Source organism: Castor canadensis, chromosome 7 (assembly GCF_047511655.1).
Source record: "Castor canadensis chromosome 7, mCasCan1.hap1v2, whole genome shotgun sequence".
NCBI classification, from domain to species: domain Eukaryota; kingdom Metazoa; phylum Chordata; class Mammalia; order Rodentia; family Castoridae; genus Castor; species Castor canadensis.
Genome location: NC_133392.1, coordinates 136,963,883 through 136,982,383, shown reverse-complemented (window position 1 = coordinate 136,982,383; position 18,501 = coordinate 136,963,883). Strand labels below are relative to the sequence as shown.

General features: G+C 39.7%; 1 protein-coding gene across 12 annotated transcripts in view; it reads right to left on the bottom strand.

Moving 5' to 3' along the window:
- Zmym6 (zinc finger MYM-type containing 6) overlaps window positions 1-18,501 on the bottom strand; it is an 81,570-nt gene that overhangs the window by 39,635 nt on the left and 23,434 nt on the right. For 2 of the 12 annotated variants that reach the window (XM_020159645.2, XM_074080609.1), the window contains exons 1-2: window positions 3,716-3,901; window positions 2,367-2,534 (exon numbers count right to left, since the gene is read on the bottom strand). In XM_020159645.2, coding sequence (XP_020015234.1) covers window positions 2,367-2,459 — 93 coding nt within the window. In that variant the 5' untranslated portion in view covers window positions 2,460-2,534; window positions 3,716-3,901. Of the gene's footprint in view, window positions 1-2,366; window positions 3,687-3,715; window positions 3,902-18,501 lie in introns of those variants that run through there. The other 10 variants (XM_074080607.1, XM_074080613.1, XM_074080605.1 and 7 more) reach the window with 9 other exon arrangements.

Here is an 18,501-nt window from a genome sequence, read left to right as displayed (position 1 = left end):
TCCCACAGGACACTGATACCTATGAAACAGAAACTCTCCTATTCTGATTACTGGACATGTACTTTGTGTTAGTCATTGAACTAGGAATTGGAGATTCAGTTCAAGTAAATCCAATCTCTGGCTTCAAAGAATGTAAATATGGAGGTAGAGGGTGGAAGAAAAGAGAATGACAGGATTAATGTGATCAACATAAAAACAAAACTTGCAGAGTGACTCAAATGGTAGAGTGCCTGTCTAACAAGTATGAAGCCCTGAGTTCAAACCCCAGTACTGACAAAAGCAAAACAAAACAAAAAACTCATTGACCAGCTTACCCAGTATGTAGGGGGCTCTGGACTGGACTCCCAGTCTCCAAAAAATTAACTGATGAGTAGATACAATAAAAAGTGAATTCAAAAGAAAAAAGGAATAATCAATTCTACCTGAGAAACAGTTACACTATACTTTAAAAAAGAAACTTTGTGCCAGGCTACCTAGTGTATTTCTTCTTCTGCATGTACAAAGGCAACAAAAAAAAAACTGAACAAAATTTATCTTTGAGCAAACAGTTTGAAAGAGCACAGATTAGAAAAAATGGGAAGGATGACGGATGACATTAAAAAAGAAAATAAAGGCTAGTTTGGTTAGTCTGGATGTTGCACTAGAAAGTTCATGCTTTACCATATAGGTAAAGGAGAGAGAAGTAGGATCAGATCTATAAAGAACAAAATGGGACTGGATGTATGGCATAAGCAGTAGAGCAACTGTTTTGTAAGCGAAAAGCCGAGTTCAACACCAATCCCATCAAAAAAGAAAAAAAAATTAAACTAAAATAGCTGGATGCTAGTGGCTCACACCTGTAATCTTAACTACTTGGAGACAGAGATTGGGATGACCAAGGTTCAAGGCTGGCATGAACAAACAGTTCTCAGGACCCCATCTCCAAAATTACCAGAGCAAAATGGACTGGAGGTATGGCTCAAGCAGCAGAGTCCCTGCCTTGCAAGTCGAAGCCCTGAGTTCAAGGCCCAGTCCCACAAAAAAAAAAAAAAATACCTAAAACGACATCCTTTCCCCACATCCAGTATTTGTTTCATTGTATCTTGCCCAGTGTACATAAACTTAATATTTTATGTAAGTTCATTTTTTCTTTCTGGTTAATAGCTTTGTTTTGGGGTTTTTTGGGCAGTACTGGGGATTTGGACGCAGGGTTTCACACTTGCCAGGCAGGTGCTCTACCATTTGTGTCATGCCTTCAATTCATTTTTTTTTCTGAATATAAGCCACTGTGATAATGGAAATCTCCCTATTATAAATTTCAATATTCAAATATTGGCAAAGTTACTTTGGGCACAGGAAGATAAGCAACTTTTCATCTGGAGGAAAAATAAATGTCATGGATGCTCCCACCCGACCCCACATCCTGCAGACACTACCTCAGAGCCTTCTTAGCATAGCACCTAGAAAGGCATGGAGTTCACTAGTGAGACAAAGTCTATCTGGTATTCCTGTTCTCAAATGATTCTGCTGTGAGATGATGTGAGAAACTAAACATTAGTTTTATTCATTGTATTAATTAGTTTATGTATTTGTAATTTCTAGGTATTATTACTTTAGTTACACAATGAACTTTCCATATTGATTTTCATGTTCCTAATCTGGCTCCCTCAGGGGTGGTCGGAATGCTCTTTCAAATACAAATGCTTCATATTACTGTCCTACTTAAGACCCTCCCCATTGCTGACAGAAAAGACCAAAATTCATGCCAAAGTCTACAAGAGCCTACATAATCTACCCTCAAACTACGTATCACAGAAGCAGGATAAAGTAGGCTCTGAGGTGTAACCACAGTGGTGTGAATAGACTTAGTTATTTACTAACTGTGGTCTGTGAAAAAATGCTTGGCTTTTTTGTGCATCTGTAAAGTGGAATAATAATATGGCCGTGAGAGTGCCACCTGGTACACTCTAAGCATGCATAAGTAAGTATTACTAACAAGTTATGTTACCTACTGTTATGCCTTAGAATAGCTTGCAAATCGATATACTAGTACCATCTGCTTTTATTGTTAATCATCAACACCACCACTATTTTTACACCTTTTCTGTTCCAGGGCCACAGTCTTAGTTCTTTAAAAGAACTACGCATCTTTGCAACTCAGGACTTTCCTATTTGTAGTTCCCTCTGTCTATCCAGTGCATGCCTCTTTGCCATTTGCCTAGTCTTCTACTGGAACCTAACCCCCTCTTATCAAAACAGGGGATTTTAGCTTATAAATAAAAACTGCCAAAAAAAAAAAAAAACTGCCTCAGTTTTCTATTCACTAGATGGAAAAAGAGGAATTAAAAAAAAAAAAAACACTTTAAAAATCAAGAGGGAATGCTTACTTGAGCATCATCTGGTTCTTCTTTAATTTTGTCCAGAAGCCTCTGTTGTGGTGATATTGCTTTGTCACATCGACCATCCAAAGGCTCTTTCATTCTAATTTTTTTAGGTACAGGAGTTCCCCAGTTTAAAACTAATAGATTTCTTCTTGGTAATGAATACCTGGACTCCTAAAACATAACAGAAAAGATTGACACTCATGTTTTAATTTCCGTCATGTTTATATTGAAACTTCGGGATCAAGCACTTGAAAAAGAACCATTCTGGGACTCTAACTCTGTTCTCCTTTAGGAGCTACCGTCACATGAGAGAAGTCTTCCAGCAAAAGCTCCCACTTCCCCAGTACCTTTAAAGGCAAGCACTGTGATCTTTAATGTGGTGAAGGTTGTCCCCCTCAGACCAAGCCATGGGAGGAAGTTACCAAGCTCTCAGGGGAATGAACTCAAAAAATATGGTTCAATTTCATGAGTATTATGATTTGGAGGCCAAGTCAGCTTTTGTTTTTTTATTTTTTATTTTTTTTGAGTCAGGGTCTTCTTATGCAGCCCAGGCTAGCCTCTGAAGTGCTGGGAACACTGGCATGAATCACCACGCACGGGTTCCACAAGTGGTAGGCTAAGCTCGCGTTTAACTCAGGCTTCACTGGAACCCTCCAAGGCCTAAGACCAGATCAGAGCTCATGATCCCATTACAAATGGACAACAGGTACGCTCATTTTTTTAAATTTTTTTTTCCAGTATTGGAGGTTGAACTCAAAGCACGACCACTTGAGGCGCACCCCAATAGGTGTGGCTCTTGAAGTGGGGCCACCTGTACCATTCAGGGTCTCCATGGAGGTCAGGCCCCTCTCAGCCCCGCTTCCCAAAACGCCTTTCCATAAACAAGAAACTCTATCCGCCGTTCAGGAAGGATTCCCTTCTGAAAGGAAATGTACATATTAAAAGTGAAGCAAAAAAAGCAAGCTCTCTAAAGTTGTCTTTCTCCAAACAGGCAAGCCAGGCATGGAAATGGGACCACCGGTTTAAAAGCCTGTTTCAAAGAAAGCTCGAGAACTTTGGACCACTTGCCACGCTCGAAGCAATCCACCAGCGCTCATCCCTCCTCCTGAGTGTTGCATGCGTTTCCAAGTTCTCGTTCCCCCCAAGAATTCCCCCAAAAAAGCCCGTCAACAAGGACCAACGGGACAAGACAATCTCAGGGGAAACTAAGGAGACTCAGGGTCCTGACAGCGAAAAGTCGCCACCGCCACCGCCGCTTAGACCGCCCCAAACCGGCTGGTCACGTGGCGCGTCCCCGCTCCGCCCCCCGTCTGCCCGAGCCGCCCCTCCTGAGGCGGCCACGGTGTACCCACTTTCGGTCGCCTCCCTGCTCCCGGAGGAGCACGGGGCGAAAAATGAAGACTAGAACCCAAGGCCGCCGCGCGGGGACCACGAGTGTTTTCTCTCACTGGAATTCCGCCTGCTCCATTGCAACGCAGCCCGCGCCAGCCGCGAGCGTGTGCGACCTTAGTCTCCGCCCTTCTTTCCCATGATGCCCCAGACCTGAGCTGAGTGGACCTTTCCAGCCCTGGGCTCCGCCCCCTTTTCCCGTCATGCCCCAGTCCCTAGCCTAGTGTTTTTCCCGGCATGCTTCTCCCCTCAGTTATGGTTGACTTCTTAAAGAGACCAAAACTGGTTTATGAAAAAGTGGAAGAACGCATATGAAAGAAGATATCAGGGGTGTTACATAGCCCTATAACTCTCTGCTCATTGTTTTTTGTTTTTAAGAGAGGAAGGATTTATTTCATTGAATTCATTATGGTATGGAAGGCGTGGCGGGATGGAACAGCTCACATAGTGCCCAGAAAGCAGAGAGAGAGAGAGAGCCTGCGCTCTCCGTTCCTTAATGGCCATTTCCAGAAAGGTGAGCTGGTAAGAGAACATAAGAATAAATAATATCTGACATTTATGAAGTCAAGTTCTTGCTAAACACTTGTCCCGTATCATCCCACTTAATCCTGACTGCATCCCTAACAGATGTTTTTAATCTCTGAGATATAAATGAAGAGATTAATTTGTCAAAGTTAAGATTTGGCATTTTTTTCATTCAACATTATTTTGAGTATATATCCATAATTTGTGAAGCTGTTGTTCATTCATTTTGACTGCTGCATAGTATTCCATTTTATGAGTATGATACAATTAGATCATCTAGAACTGATGGACACTTAAACTGTTTCCAGTTTGGGGCTTTGGGGAATACTGCTGCTGTGAACATTCTTATTTCTGTAGCACATATGCACACATTCTGATTGGGTTTATACCTAGTAGTAAAATTGCTTGTCATATAAATGTAAAACTGAAGTAAATGACATCAAACAATTTTAGAAAGCAGTTGTTTCAATTTATACTCCCACCAGTTATGTTTGTGAGTTTCAGTTGCCCAACATTCTTAGTAGTAATTACTACTATACATCTTTTTAATTTTAACCATTCTGTTGGGAAGTGTAGTTGTATCTCACTGCTTTTAATTTGCATTTCACAGGTTCCTAATGAGGTTGAGCCCAGTTTCATTTTTGAATATCTGGCTCTCCTGGCTGTAAAGTATTTGTTCAGGTATCTTACTCATTTTTGTGTTGTATTATCTGCGTTTTTCTTATTCGTACATATTCTAGATAGGAGTCCTTCTCCAGGTTGAATGTATATGTCATTTCAAAATTCAGGTGTTAGAACTAAAGCCCAATTAGACAATAAGGGTCTGGCAGAGTGGCTCAAGTGATAGAGTGCCTGCTTAACAAGCATGAGGCCCTGAGTTCAAAACCAGTACCACAAAAAAAAGGCAACCAATTAGACAATAAGGAGTGATGCCCTCATGAATAGAATGAATGCCTTTATAAAAGAGCCTTCACACCGGGCTTGCCTGTCCTTTCTGCTCTTTTTACTCTTCTGCCATGTCAAGAAGTGTTACTCCCCTCCAGAAGACACAGAAATAAGAGGCCACTAGGAAACAGAAAGAGACCCTTCACCGGACATGAAATTTGACCCACCTTGATCTTGAACTGCCTGGCCTCCAGAACTGTGAGAAATAAATTTCTATTATTTATAAATTATCCAGTCTGTAGTATTTTGTTGTAGCAGCAGGACATAGCTTTTAAAATATATGCATTGACAGTATCTTCTCTCATGCAGTAGATTGCCTTTTCACACTATTATTGGTGTGTTTTGCTGAACTTGAAAGACGTTTATGCTTAGTGCTTTCTGTGTCTTGTTAAGAATAGCTTCCAATCACAAGTAGGAAATTTATGAATATATTATTTACACTTCCACTTCGTCTTTCACATCTAACTCTGTGATCCTCCTGAATTTGGATTTCGTTTGCTTTTTTTTTTTTTTTTGGCAGCAGTGGGGTTTGAACTCAGGGCCTCAGCCTTGCTAAGCAGATGCTCCTTCGACTTGAGCCACTCCGCCAACCCTCAAGTTGGATTTTGTATATGGTGTAAGTCAGATTATCTTCACTATGCAGTATATTTGAAAAAGCCTATCTTTTCTCCTACTGTTCTGCACGGCCATCCTTGTCACACATAAGTTGTCTCTCTATGCATAGATTTATTTCGGGACCATGTAGTCTGTCTCTTCTTGTGGAAGATCACATTATTTCTGTAACAGCTTTATAATAAATCTTAATATCTGATAGAAAAAGCCCTCCCTCTCATTACATTCTTCAAAATTGTCTTTGCTTTCATTTGTCCTCCACACATCTGCACAAACATAAATTTTTAAATCAGCTTGTTGAACTGGAGGCATGGCTCAAGCAATAGAGTGCCTGCAAGCCCTGAATTCAAATCCCAGTTCTACCAAAAAAAAAATCAGCTTGTCAAATATAACAAAACTTTCCTTGAAATTATTGATTGATTGATTGGTTTAATTTTTTTTTTTGGAAGGGCTTCACCCTTGCAAAGCAGGCAATCTACCACTTGAACCACATCTCCAGTCCATTTTGCTCTGGATATTTTGGAAATGGTGGCAGCAGGGACGTCTCATAAAATATTTGCCTATACTTAAAAAGCTAAACTTGATCTACCATTTGATCCAGCAGTACCACTCTTGGGGATATACCCAAAAGACTGTGACACAGGTTACTCCAGAGGCACCTGCACACCCATGTTTATTGCAGCACTATTCACAATAGACAAGTTATGGAAACAGCCAAGATGCCCCACTACTGACGAATGGATAAAGAAAATGTGGTATCTATACACAATGGAATTCTATGCAGCCATGAAGAAGAACAAAATGTTATCATTCACTGGTAAATGGATGGAATTGGAGAACATCATTCTGAGTGAGGTTAGCCTGGCCCAAAAGACCAAAAATCGTATGTTCTCCCTCATATGCGGACATTAGATCAAGGGCAAACACAACAAGGGGATTGGACTTTGAGCACATGATAAAAGCAAGAGCACACAGGGAGGGGTGAGGATAGGTAAGACACCTAAAAAGTTAGCTAGCATTTGTTGCCCTCAACGCAGAGAAACTAAAGCAGATACCTTAAAAGCAACTGAGGCCAATAGGAGAAGGGGACTAGGAACTAGAGAATAGGTTAGATCAAAAAGAATTAACCTAGAAGGTAACACACATGCACAGGAAATTAATGTGAGTCAACTCCCTGTATAGCTATCCTTATCTCAACCAGCAGAAACCCTTGTTCCTTCCTATTATTGCTTATACGCGCTCTTCAACAAAATTAGAGATAAGGGCAAAATAGTTTCTGCCAGGTATCGAGGGGGTCTGGGGGAGAGAGGGAGCGGAGTGAGTGGTAAGGGAGGGGGTGGGGGCAGGGGGGAGAAATTACCCAAGCATTGTATGCACATATGAATAATAAAACAATAAAAATTAAAATAAAATAAAATATTTGCCTAGACTGACCTGGAACTGCTATCCTGATCTTAGTCTCCCAAGTAACTAGGATTACAGATGTGAACCATTGGTGCCTGGCTCTTGAAAATTTTAGAATCAGTTGTGATCCTAGTTACTCGAGAGGTGGAGATCAGGAGGATCACAGTTTGAGACCAGCCTGGGTAAAGAGTTCACAACACCCTTTCTCAATCAATAGAAAAACTGAGTGTCGTCCTGTGTGCCTGTCATTCCAGCTGTACAGGAAGTATAAATAGGAAAATAGGACCATGGTCCATTCTAGCCCAGGTATAAATGCAAGACCCTATTCGAAAAATAGAGTAAAAAAGGCCAGAGAGCATGACTTGAGTGTTAGAGCATCTGCCTAGTAAGCATGAGTTCAATCCTCAGTACCACAAAAAAAAAGGAAGGAAAAAAAATTTTAGAATCAGTTGGGGTTTTGATTACTCTTTCAATGAAGCTGTATACCTGGTTTGGAAAATAAGTATTTGTTTTTCATTGTGCTGAATCATGCCCCCCCCCAAAATATGTGCTGAAGTCTTAACCTTCAGAATGTAACTCTATTTGGAAATAGGATGATTGCAAACATAATTAGTTAAGATGAAGTCATACTGGAGAAAGGTGGCCCTTACTCCATTATGACTATGTTCTTATAAGAGAAGAAACAAAGAGACAGATACATGGAAATTATTTGTGACAATAGAGACAGGCATTGAAATATTGCAGTGTAAACCAAGGATTGTTGATTAAACACCAGAAGCTAACAGAGACAAGAAAGGATTTTCCCATGTAGGTTTCAAAGAAAATATGACCCTGCTGATCACTGATTTTGGACTTGTATGCACAAGAACTGTGAGATAATGAATTCTGTTCTCCCAATTTGTGGTACTTTCTTACACTAGTCTTGGAAAACTGGCAATAGCATTATATGGGGTTGAATTCTTTAATTTATGAAGCAATATGTTTCTCCATTTGAGTGTCTGTAATTTCTATTAAGAAATGTTTAATAGCTGGGCACCAGTGGCTCACACCTATAATCCTATCTACTCAGGAGGCACAGATCAGGAGGATCAGGTTTGAAGCCCCACTTTGAGACACCCTATCTTGAAAATACCAACCACATAAAAGGGCTGACTAAGTGACTTGAGTGATAGAACATCTACCTAGCAAGTGGGAGGCCCTGAGTTCAAACCCCTAGTACCACCAAAATAAATAAATAAAGTTTACAATTTTTAAATATAGAAATTGAACACATCTTTGTATGCAATCTTAATTCTAGGTATTTTGTATTTTCTTTCTTTTTTTGGTGGTTCTTGGGTTTGAACTCAAGGTTTCATACTTGCTAGGCAGACACTTTACCACTTGATCCATTCTGCCATTGATATTTTATATTTTTTTAGTGATAAGGTCTTATTTTCTAATTATTTGTTCCACTATAAATATAGAAATATAATTTACTTTTGTATGTTGGCCTGAAAGCATGCTTGCTAAATGTATTTATTAATTCTAATAATTTATCCATTTTTTAATTTTCTAATTTTCCAACTATATAGAGAATAATGACAATTGTATTTCTTTCCAATCATATAAATTTTATGTCTTTTTCTTGCCTTATTTTACTGGCTAAAATGTCCAGCAATATATTGAATGAAAACAGTGATACGGGGTATCCATATTTTGTTCCTGCTATGTTGCTTTCAACATATTAAACAATTATTAAATATCGCATTTACTTTAGAACTTTTGCAGTTACATGTGGGGAGTTAAATGTAGCCATAAATTCTTTATAACTTCTCCCATTAAGAGGGTGAGTCTTGGGCTGGTGGAGTGGCTCAAGTAGTAAAATCACCTACCTAGCAAGCATGAGGCCCTGAGTTCAAACCGCATTTGAATTAATTAATTAATTAATTAATTAAAAGAGGAGGAGTCCGGGAGCCAGTGTCTCACACCTGTGATCCTACTACTTGGTAGGTTGAGAATGGGGGGATTGAGGTTCAGTCCCGGAAAATAGTTTGCTAGACCTCATCTCCAAAATAACCACAGCAGAGTAGACTAGAGGCATGACTCAAGCAATAGAGCACCTGGTTTGCAAAGGCAAAGCCCTGAGTTTAAACTGGGTAATGTGAAGCCAGGTGTGGTGATACACGCTTGTAATTCCAGCATCTGGGATACTGAGGCAGGAGGATGGCAAGTTTCAGGCCAGTGTGTGCTATGTATTAAGGCTCTGTCAAAAAAAAAGGTGGGGGGAGTGGTGGAAGGTCTGTGATAGTTAATTTTATATGTCAACTTGGGTTTGTGTACTCAGTAAATTAGATTGTGTTCCACACTGTGGAAAGGTATCATTCATTCCATCGAAGGCCTAAATAGAATAAAGGTGAAATGATAATGAATTTGTCACTACCCTTTTTTTCTACATTACTGCTTGAGCTGGAACATCTTTCTCATTTTCTCCAGCCTTTGAACTTGAATTTATACCATCAGCACCCATGGGTATCAGACCTTTGACTCAGACCAAATTATACCACTGGCTTTTCTGTGTCTCCTGCTTTCTGATTTCAGATCATGGACTTCTCAGCCTCTGTCATCATGTGAGCTAATTGTTCATAATAATAAATCTTCACATATATGTACACACACACACACACACACACACACACACACACATATACACACACATATATAGCCTATCAGTTGAACTTCTCTGGAGAACCCTGAGCAATATAGAATCTGTTTTCATTACCTCTTGTTTCTGAATGGAATGGGAGACATGGGATGACAGAGAAACAGATTGGGCGATTAGTGATTAAATTTGTACCAACCATCATCTGCTTTCTATCTCTTCCCATTTTTTTCTGGTACTGGGGGTTGAACTCACAGCCTCACACTTGCTAGACAGGTACTCTACCACTTGAGCCACGTCCCCAGCCCTTTTTGCTTTAGTTACTGTTCAAATAGGATCTTGTATATCTGCCCGGGCCAGCCTGGACTGCAATCCTTCTATTTAAACTTCCTGTGTAGTTGGGATGACAGGCATGAAACACTTTACCCTGCTTTTTTTTATGGGTTGAGATAAGGTCTCACAAATTTTTTACCTTGACTGGCCTCAAACCATGATCCTCCTGATCTCTGCCTCACAATTGTCTAGGATCACAAGTGTGAGCCACCTTGCCTGGCCCCTACCTCTTGTTTCTTGATTGGCCTTATGCAGCAGTAATAACTCATAGTGAGTTAATTAGTGCCTCGTGGACCCACAAAAGTGCTTGTGAGAAATTTAATAGCATTATGGTACAGCAGCTCACACACCCTAAGCAGAAAGAGTTCCATCTCTGAAGTATGGATGTGGTTTGCAGGCATGGACTGAATCCCAATCAGATTCGTGAAACACCCACAGAGTTTTGAAGGGAAATATATTGGAAAAAGCAAAACCATAGACTATAAGGGACAAAGACAGTTCAAAATGAAAAAGATCTCTGGACTCCCAACTTTCTATGGGAAGAAAAAAGCTAAAAAATCTACTTGGAGGCAAGTATAAGTCACGTATTACGGAAAAGGAAGGCCGTTAGGAGGTGAAGCCAAGAACCTAAAGAGCAGAAACAAAAGTCCCTGAAAACAATTAAATACAGCTGGGTGCTGGTGGCTCACACTTATAACCCTAGCTACTCAAGAGGCAGAGATCAGGAGGATCACTGTTTGAAGCCAGCCATGGGCAAATAGTCTGTGAGACCCTATCTCGAAAATAATCAACACAAAAACAGCTGGTGGAGTGGCTCAAGTGGTAGAGTGCCTGCCTAGCAAGCTCTAAGTTCATACCCCAGTACCACCAAAAAAAAAAGAAAAGAAATATAAAACTATTCATACAGAACAAAATAAAAGAATATTCCAGGCCAGTTATGGTAGCTGACTTCTGTAATCCCAGATATTCGGGAGGTAAAGATCAGGAGGATCATGTTTCAAGGCCAGCCTGAGCAAAAAGTTAGACCTCCATCTCAATCAATAACTGGGCTGTAGTGACAGGTGTGATCCCAGTTTCAGGGGAAGATGTAGGTAGGAGGATCTGGTCTCAGGTCTACTCCAAGCAAAACCATGTTCCTATCTAAAAACAAACTAAAGCAAAAAGAGTTGTGTGTGTGGCCAAATGTTAGTATGCTTACCTAGCAAGTGTGAGGCCCTGAGTTCAAACCCCATTACCGTAAAAAAAAGGACAATAAATGTGAAATATACCAGGAACTTCAGCCTGTGTGACTTGTAAGCCTGCTAGACTTATTTCAACCTTTAAAAAGTTGACCCAGAGTCTCTTCCTCAACCCAGAATGAGAAGGAATGCATCCATAGGATTTTCATGGTCTCAAGTTATGAACAGGCCTTCTTGACCCTATGGTACTCCAGGATGTACGAAAAACATTTGGTATACCTTCTCAACAGTTACCATCTCACCTGCCTTGGCCTTCCCTCCAGCAGAGTCAGTGATACCCAATCGCCACTGCTACTCACAAACACTCTAGTCATACCCTGAGGCTGTGTGTGGGTCCATGTCCTAGTTCAGATTTTAATCCAAAAACTGCTTCCCAGATACCAGAGAGATATTTTCAGTCTCCCACTCTCCCTTGGCCTCAACTAAAGGTCTCCTGAGCTCTGCACACAGCTGTGCACTCCGTGAATCCTCTCGGATCCTACCTACTCTTGCTTGGATCCTCACCCTCACCTCTAGCTCTGCCCCTCTTTCTTCACAGGCCTCAGAAGTGAGGTCTGTTTCATTTCTCTCCCTTGACTTTGGGTCTTGAAGCACTCTTCCTGAAGCTGCTTCTCTGCCCTGGCATCTCCTTATCTGGCTGCAGGAAGAGGAAGATGATTTCTCCTAAGGTCCCAGAGATCTTGTAGCACTAAGTTGTCCTTAGGTGACTCAGAAACCATTGGAGTGCTTCTTATCTGACCTCTAGGAATAGAATCTCTTCTCTGTCATTCCACTGGCCACAAAGGGCCTTATATGGGAGGCTCTGTCTGAGACTTCCTCTTCACCCTGAACTCTCTAGCACTTTTCTTGCCCTTTATACTGAGCATATCTTATAAGTGGCTCTGAAAGAGTCACTTTGAAAACAAATTATAACAGCTTTATTGAGATATAATTCATGTATCATACAATTCACCCACTTGAAGTATACATTCAGTGCAATTTGTGTATTCACAGAGTTGTGCAACCATTACCACAATCTAACATTTTATAACATTTTCATGGCCTCCAAAAGAAAGAAAAAAAAAAAAAAAGAAACTCCATGCCTATGAAATTCACTCCCCATTTCCCACCAACCCCTATGCCACTACTCATACCCTTTTTTGTCTCTATATAATTGTCTATTGTGAACACTTCATGTAAGTGGAATTATACAATGTGTGATCCTTTGTGACTGATTTCTTTTATATAGAATAATGTTTGCAGGATTCATCCATGTTGTAGCATTTATCAGTACTTTGTTTCTTTTTATTGCCAAATAATATTTTACTTGTCTGTTATGTGAATATACTACATTTTATTAACCCATTTATCAGCTGATAGACATTTGAAGGGTTTTTTTTCCAATTTTTGGCAATTTGGAACAGTCGGGCTATGCTATAAACAGTTGTGTTCAAGTTATTGTGTGAACATGTTTTCATTTCTCTTGGTATATACCTATGAGTAGCATTGCTAGATTATATGGTAAGCTTATGCTTTATATTTGAGGAACTGCTAGACTATTTTCCAAAGTGACTGTATTGTTTTACATTCTCTCTAGCAGTGGGTGAGAGTTCCATTTATTTTTTCATCCTCACCAACACTTATTATCTCTCCTTTTTAAATTACAGCCATTTTAGTAAATATAGAGTGGTATCTTGTTGTGGTTTTTATTTGAATTTCTCTTATAACTAATAAGGTTGAGCATCTTTTCATGTGTTTATTGACCATTTGAAAATCTTATTTGGTGAAATGTTTAATTGGATCCTTTGCCCATACAATATGTATGTAAATTTTTTTGTTGAGACTAGGAGTTGAACTCAGGATTCTGCACTTACAAGGCAGGTGTTCTACCCCTTGATCCACACCTCCAGTCCATTTTGCTCTGGTTATTTTGGATATGGGATCTCTCACAAACTATTTGCCTGGGCTGGCCTGGAACCTCAATTCTCCCTGTCTCAGCCTTCCAAGTAGCTAGGGTTATAGACATGAGCCACCAGCACCTGGCCTCATTTGCCCATTTTTAATTGAGTTATTTGTCTTTGTATAATTGAGATGTAAGAGTTATATATTCTGTATAAAAGTCCCTTATCAGATGGATGATTTGCAAAAATTTCATTCCATTGTTTGGGTTGCCTTTTTACCTTTCTCAGGATAACCTTTAAAGCACAAAAGTCTTTAAGTTCAATGATACACAATATAATTTATTTTTTGTTGCTTGTGATTTTGGTATAGTATCTAAAAAAAAAAAAGAAAAAACACTACCTAATCCAAGATCACAGAGATTTATGCCCATATTTTCTTCTAAGATTTGTATAGTTTTTTTTTTTGGTTGAATATTGTCTTTTTTTATTATGCATAATGCTAATACAATTTATTTATTTTATAACTACCCATTTATTTAAATTAAATTAAATAATTTTTATTTATAGCTCCATTGTTATTATTGTGCATACATTTGCTCAGCAGGATTTGTATAGTTTTATTTCATGTTTATTTATACTCTTTGACACGTTTTGATTTAATTTTTGTATGTGGTGTGAGGTAGGGGTCCAACTTCATTTTTTTTTTTTTTTGGTGGCACCAGGGCTTGAACTAGCCAGGCACTCTACCACTTGAGCCACTCCACCAGTCCTTATTCTTTTGCATGTGGATATCCACTTGCATCATCATTTGTTGAAAAGACTATGCTTTCCTTTCCTCCACTAAAATATTTTGACATCCTTGTCAAAATGAATTGATTGTAAATGAGTGTGTTTATTCTGGAACTCTAAATTCTATTCCATTGATCCACATGTCTCTCTTTAAAATGCCAGTACCATGTTGTCTTGATCACTGTAGCTTTGAAATCAGGAAGTGTGAATTCTCCAACTTTGTTCTTTTTCAAAATTATTTTGGCAATATTGGGTCCCTCACATTTCCATATGAATTTTAGAATCAACCTATCCATTTTGGCCAAGCTAGCTGGGATTTTTTTTTTTCTTTTTAGCTGATGCTTTGATAGGAATGTCTTTCTTCTTAATTAAGCATTCTTTATTTCTGTCCTCTGGAAGAGAAGACTCAGCTTTCATGGCATAGCTTTCCAGTGATTTCTCAACTTTATTTCCCAAATTTCTATTGAATCTTTAAAATACAGACTTCTAATGTCTTTATTATTATATAATAATTCCTTTTTCATAGCACCGTTTCTTAATGTTTTAGTTAATTTTGTTGGGGTTTTTGTTTTGTTTGCAGTACTAGGGGTGGAACTCAGGACCTTGAACTTGCTCTACCACTTGAGCCACTCTCCCAGCCCTGGTTCCTATTTTTAACTATAATAAATTCTTTTAACTACTTGGGAATATTAATTACAGCTGGTATATTTTTAGTCATTATCTTCTGTTTCCCAATTTTTGTTTTTCTCTTCTCAGTTTTGGTTTCTTCTTTTCACCTTAAACATTTCCTCAAGTATAAGGGAATCCTTGGTGTCCTATTCATTTTTTTTATTGAAACACATGGAGAGGAGGGGTACACTGGATTTTTATTGAGGGATCTCCAGATGGCCCTCTCTAGGATCATTCAGTTTCTCCAGCAAAGAATTTAACTTCTTGCCTTCTAACCTGTGGTCTGGGAGCAACATGAGGGAAGAGGCTGTAAGTCCCATCATTCTGTTTGCAGACTTTCACCATTTTCATTTCTTATATTCATTCCCACTCACTTTCTCTACTCTTTGTTGTTCCAGATATCCCCAAACCTGTAGCTTCTCTGGTTCAATTTCTCCAAAATGAATGTCTCAGAAGATGGAGAGTTAACTGGCTGTAATGGGTACTGGGAAAGTAATGGGAGATCTAACTGTTCCAATTTGAGAGTTTCTACCAATTTCTGTATTTTCATCCCTATAGCACCACCCAGCATCTGCTGCTTCTGCATCCTGAGCCTTGCTGGAGTCCTGTGATATAGATTGCCTCCTTTCTATGGGCACCCAACTTATGCAGGTAGCTCCTCCTTCTATAAGTTTCCAGTCTTCAAAAATGGGTTGAGCTCTTCTATTCCTTAACATTTCCTTTCTCATTCTTTTTGCCCTTTTGTAATATGTTTTTGTTCTTTTTAAATTTTTTGACTTACTTTATTTTTATTTATTATTACTATTATTATTATTACTGTTATTATTGTGGGACTGAGGTTTGAACTCAGGACTTCATGCTTACACAGCAGGCACTTTACCACTTGAGCCACATCTCCAGCCCATTTTGCTCTAGAATTTTGAAGATGAAGTCTCCAGAACTCTTTGCCTGTGCTGGCCTTGAACCACAATCCTCCAAATCTCAGCCTCACAAGTAGCTAAGATTATAAGCATGAGCCACCAGTATCCAGGTGTGTTTTTATTCTTTTAATATTATCTTAGTTGAGTTTTAGGAAAAAGACATTTTGGATCTTGGGCTTTTTTTCAGTACTGCAATTTAGACTTGGGGCTTCACACTTTCTAGGCCTGCACTGTACCCCTTGAGTCATGCCTCCCACCCTTTACAAAGCTTTTTTTTTTTTTTTTTGGCAGTACTAGATTTTGAACTCAGGGCCTACACTTTGAGCCACTCCACCAGCCCTTTTTTGTGATGGGTGTTTTTGAGGTAGGATCTTTGCCCAGACTAACTTCAAACTGCAATTCTCCTGATCTCTGCCTCGTGAGTAGCTAGGATTACAGGCGCAAGCCACTGGCACCTGGCTACAAAGACATTTTTAATGTGAAGTTAGTTCTACTCCCAGATACTTTTCACTGTTTCAGTTTCTGATGGAAGCAGAAAGATCTATATAAAGGGGTCAAGTCTTGCATTCAAGTCTGTCTCACACCAGAAAACAGGTCATTCGTGACTGGGGATTGATCCTATACCTGATGAAAGTTAAGATTCCGGGACTCTGAGTCTAGTACAACAGGCCCATCCCCTCCCAGGACGCATCCCATGGAGGGGTAGAAGAGCATCCAGACCCTCCTGTCATCCTATTTAGTCAATGGTGGGATGGCTTTCTTTCCAAAACCGATCCATTTCCAGTTGGAAAAAGCATGTCCATCTGTCTGCCTCCTGTTTCCTCCCTGGTCTAAAGGGCCCTGCCTGTGCCTCTCTTCTTAAATCTTTTTCTTCTTTATGTTATTGGTCTGAGCCTTAGAGCCCTCTTCTTCCATCAGCTATATTGGCCTTGTGGCTTAGGGGTGATTAAGAATTTAATTATTTAATTTTTCCAGCTTGATAGATTAATTCCATCCATCACAGGCAGATTGAGCCTTCTCCTCTTACTCTCCTTTCAAGTCTGCCTGGCCAATTCCAAGGGGCAGCAACTCCATAGTTCATTGAGCCTGGGGGCAATAATTAGGGATGTATATAAATTTGGGTGTTTTTTTTCTTGAATAAGTTTTTCTTTAATAAGTTTATCTGTGCAGAATTAATTACAATTGAGTTTTAACTCAGAGGAAGCCAAAGCTTCTGTTGTGCTGCATCCAGGTTCATCCAACAGCAGCTGCCTCTATCATGTGACTTAAGTTTGATCTAGTGAGATCAAAGTCACATACCTGAGGTGTACTAGTGGGAAGTCAGTGCTATATCTACCTTGGCCCCAAAATTAAGCCTCTGGATCTACCTCAAAAAAAGATCTCTAACCTGACCATCAAATCCCCTAAGAAGTCAACAAGAGACAGAAGGAAACAGAAAAACATTCAATATAGTAGAAATACTACTCTTTTTGATCGTACTGGAGCTTGAACTCAGGGCCTCACACTTGCTAGATAGGCACCCTACCACATGAGCCACTCCTCAGACCTGATTTGTTTTGAATTTTTTTGAGATAGGGTCTCATGAACTATTTGCCTAGGCTGGCTTCAAACTTTGGTCCTCATGAGTAGCTATCTCCTGAGTAGCTAGGATTACAGGCATAACCCACAGGCACCCAGCAGAAATACCACTTTTAGTGAGGTTGTCAATATTGACCAACAGGTGCAACACCAATATTTAGCCAGAGAACTCTGGAACCATGAAAAATGATCCAGAGCTCCACTTAGCCTGTGGGCTGCAGTGTTGATTGCTGCCGCATGTGTGACATAATAGATAATATTTATGGTAGTGCAACCTAGCTGAGGGCATAGCTCAGTGGTAGAGAATTTGCCTAGCATGTGTTAGGCCCTGGGTTCTATTCCCAGCATCACAAAAGCAAAAACAAAATAACTGGTGCAATGGAATGACCAGCTACTTAGAAAGTTCAAAGAAAAATATTACAATAAAGGATCATTCAACAGCCATATATAGTCACTGCAACATGTATATATAACCAGATGTTTATGTAAGTTTTATGTGATTTAAATTGCTGTAAACATGCATTTACACATACAAGGAAAGAAAAGGAGTGGAGGTTGATTAGATCTTGATGTTATTTTGTGTGTCCTCCAGGCAACCCAGAAGGCAACACGATGTATTGGCAGCTTTCTGAATGTTGTGCCTGTCTGGGACCAGTCTCAAGTTCTCCCACAATCTTAGACATCATGGTTAGAAGATACCATAGAGGTTACATTGCCTGGGGCTTCATAGTGCTTGGATCCTTGCTGCAGTGTTCCAAGAAGAGTCTGCAATGTCAAAAGAAGAAAGAGAAGAAGGAGAAAAAAGAAAAGAAAAGGAAAAAATGTCTGCATTCTTGGTCTGCACATTTTCAGTACAAGGTATTAACTTCTCCCTGGCAGCTTCTTCCACATTGGACAACTCTCCTGTCAGGATGTTACTGATTACCAACCCTTGCCAGACTACCAAAAGGTATTTCCCTTCTCTTTCTCCTGCCCTCATTCCTACTTCTATAATTCAGCTCTTGGGTATAACCCTTCCTTTCCTTGATCACTGAGCCTAAAATCAATGTGTATTGTTGAATCAGAACTGGTATGGGCACCAAAGACATAGATGGATGAGTTATATCTTGTCCTTTAAAGTTCATGCCCTAGTGGGAGGACAGACATGAAAAAAAAAAAAACTATTAATAAGACTAAAGGAGGGGCCGGGTGCTGTGGCTCACATCTGTAATCCTAGCT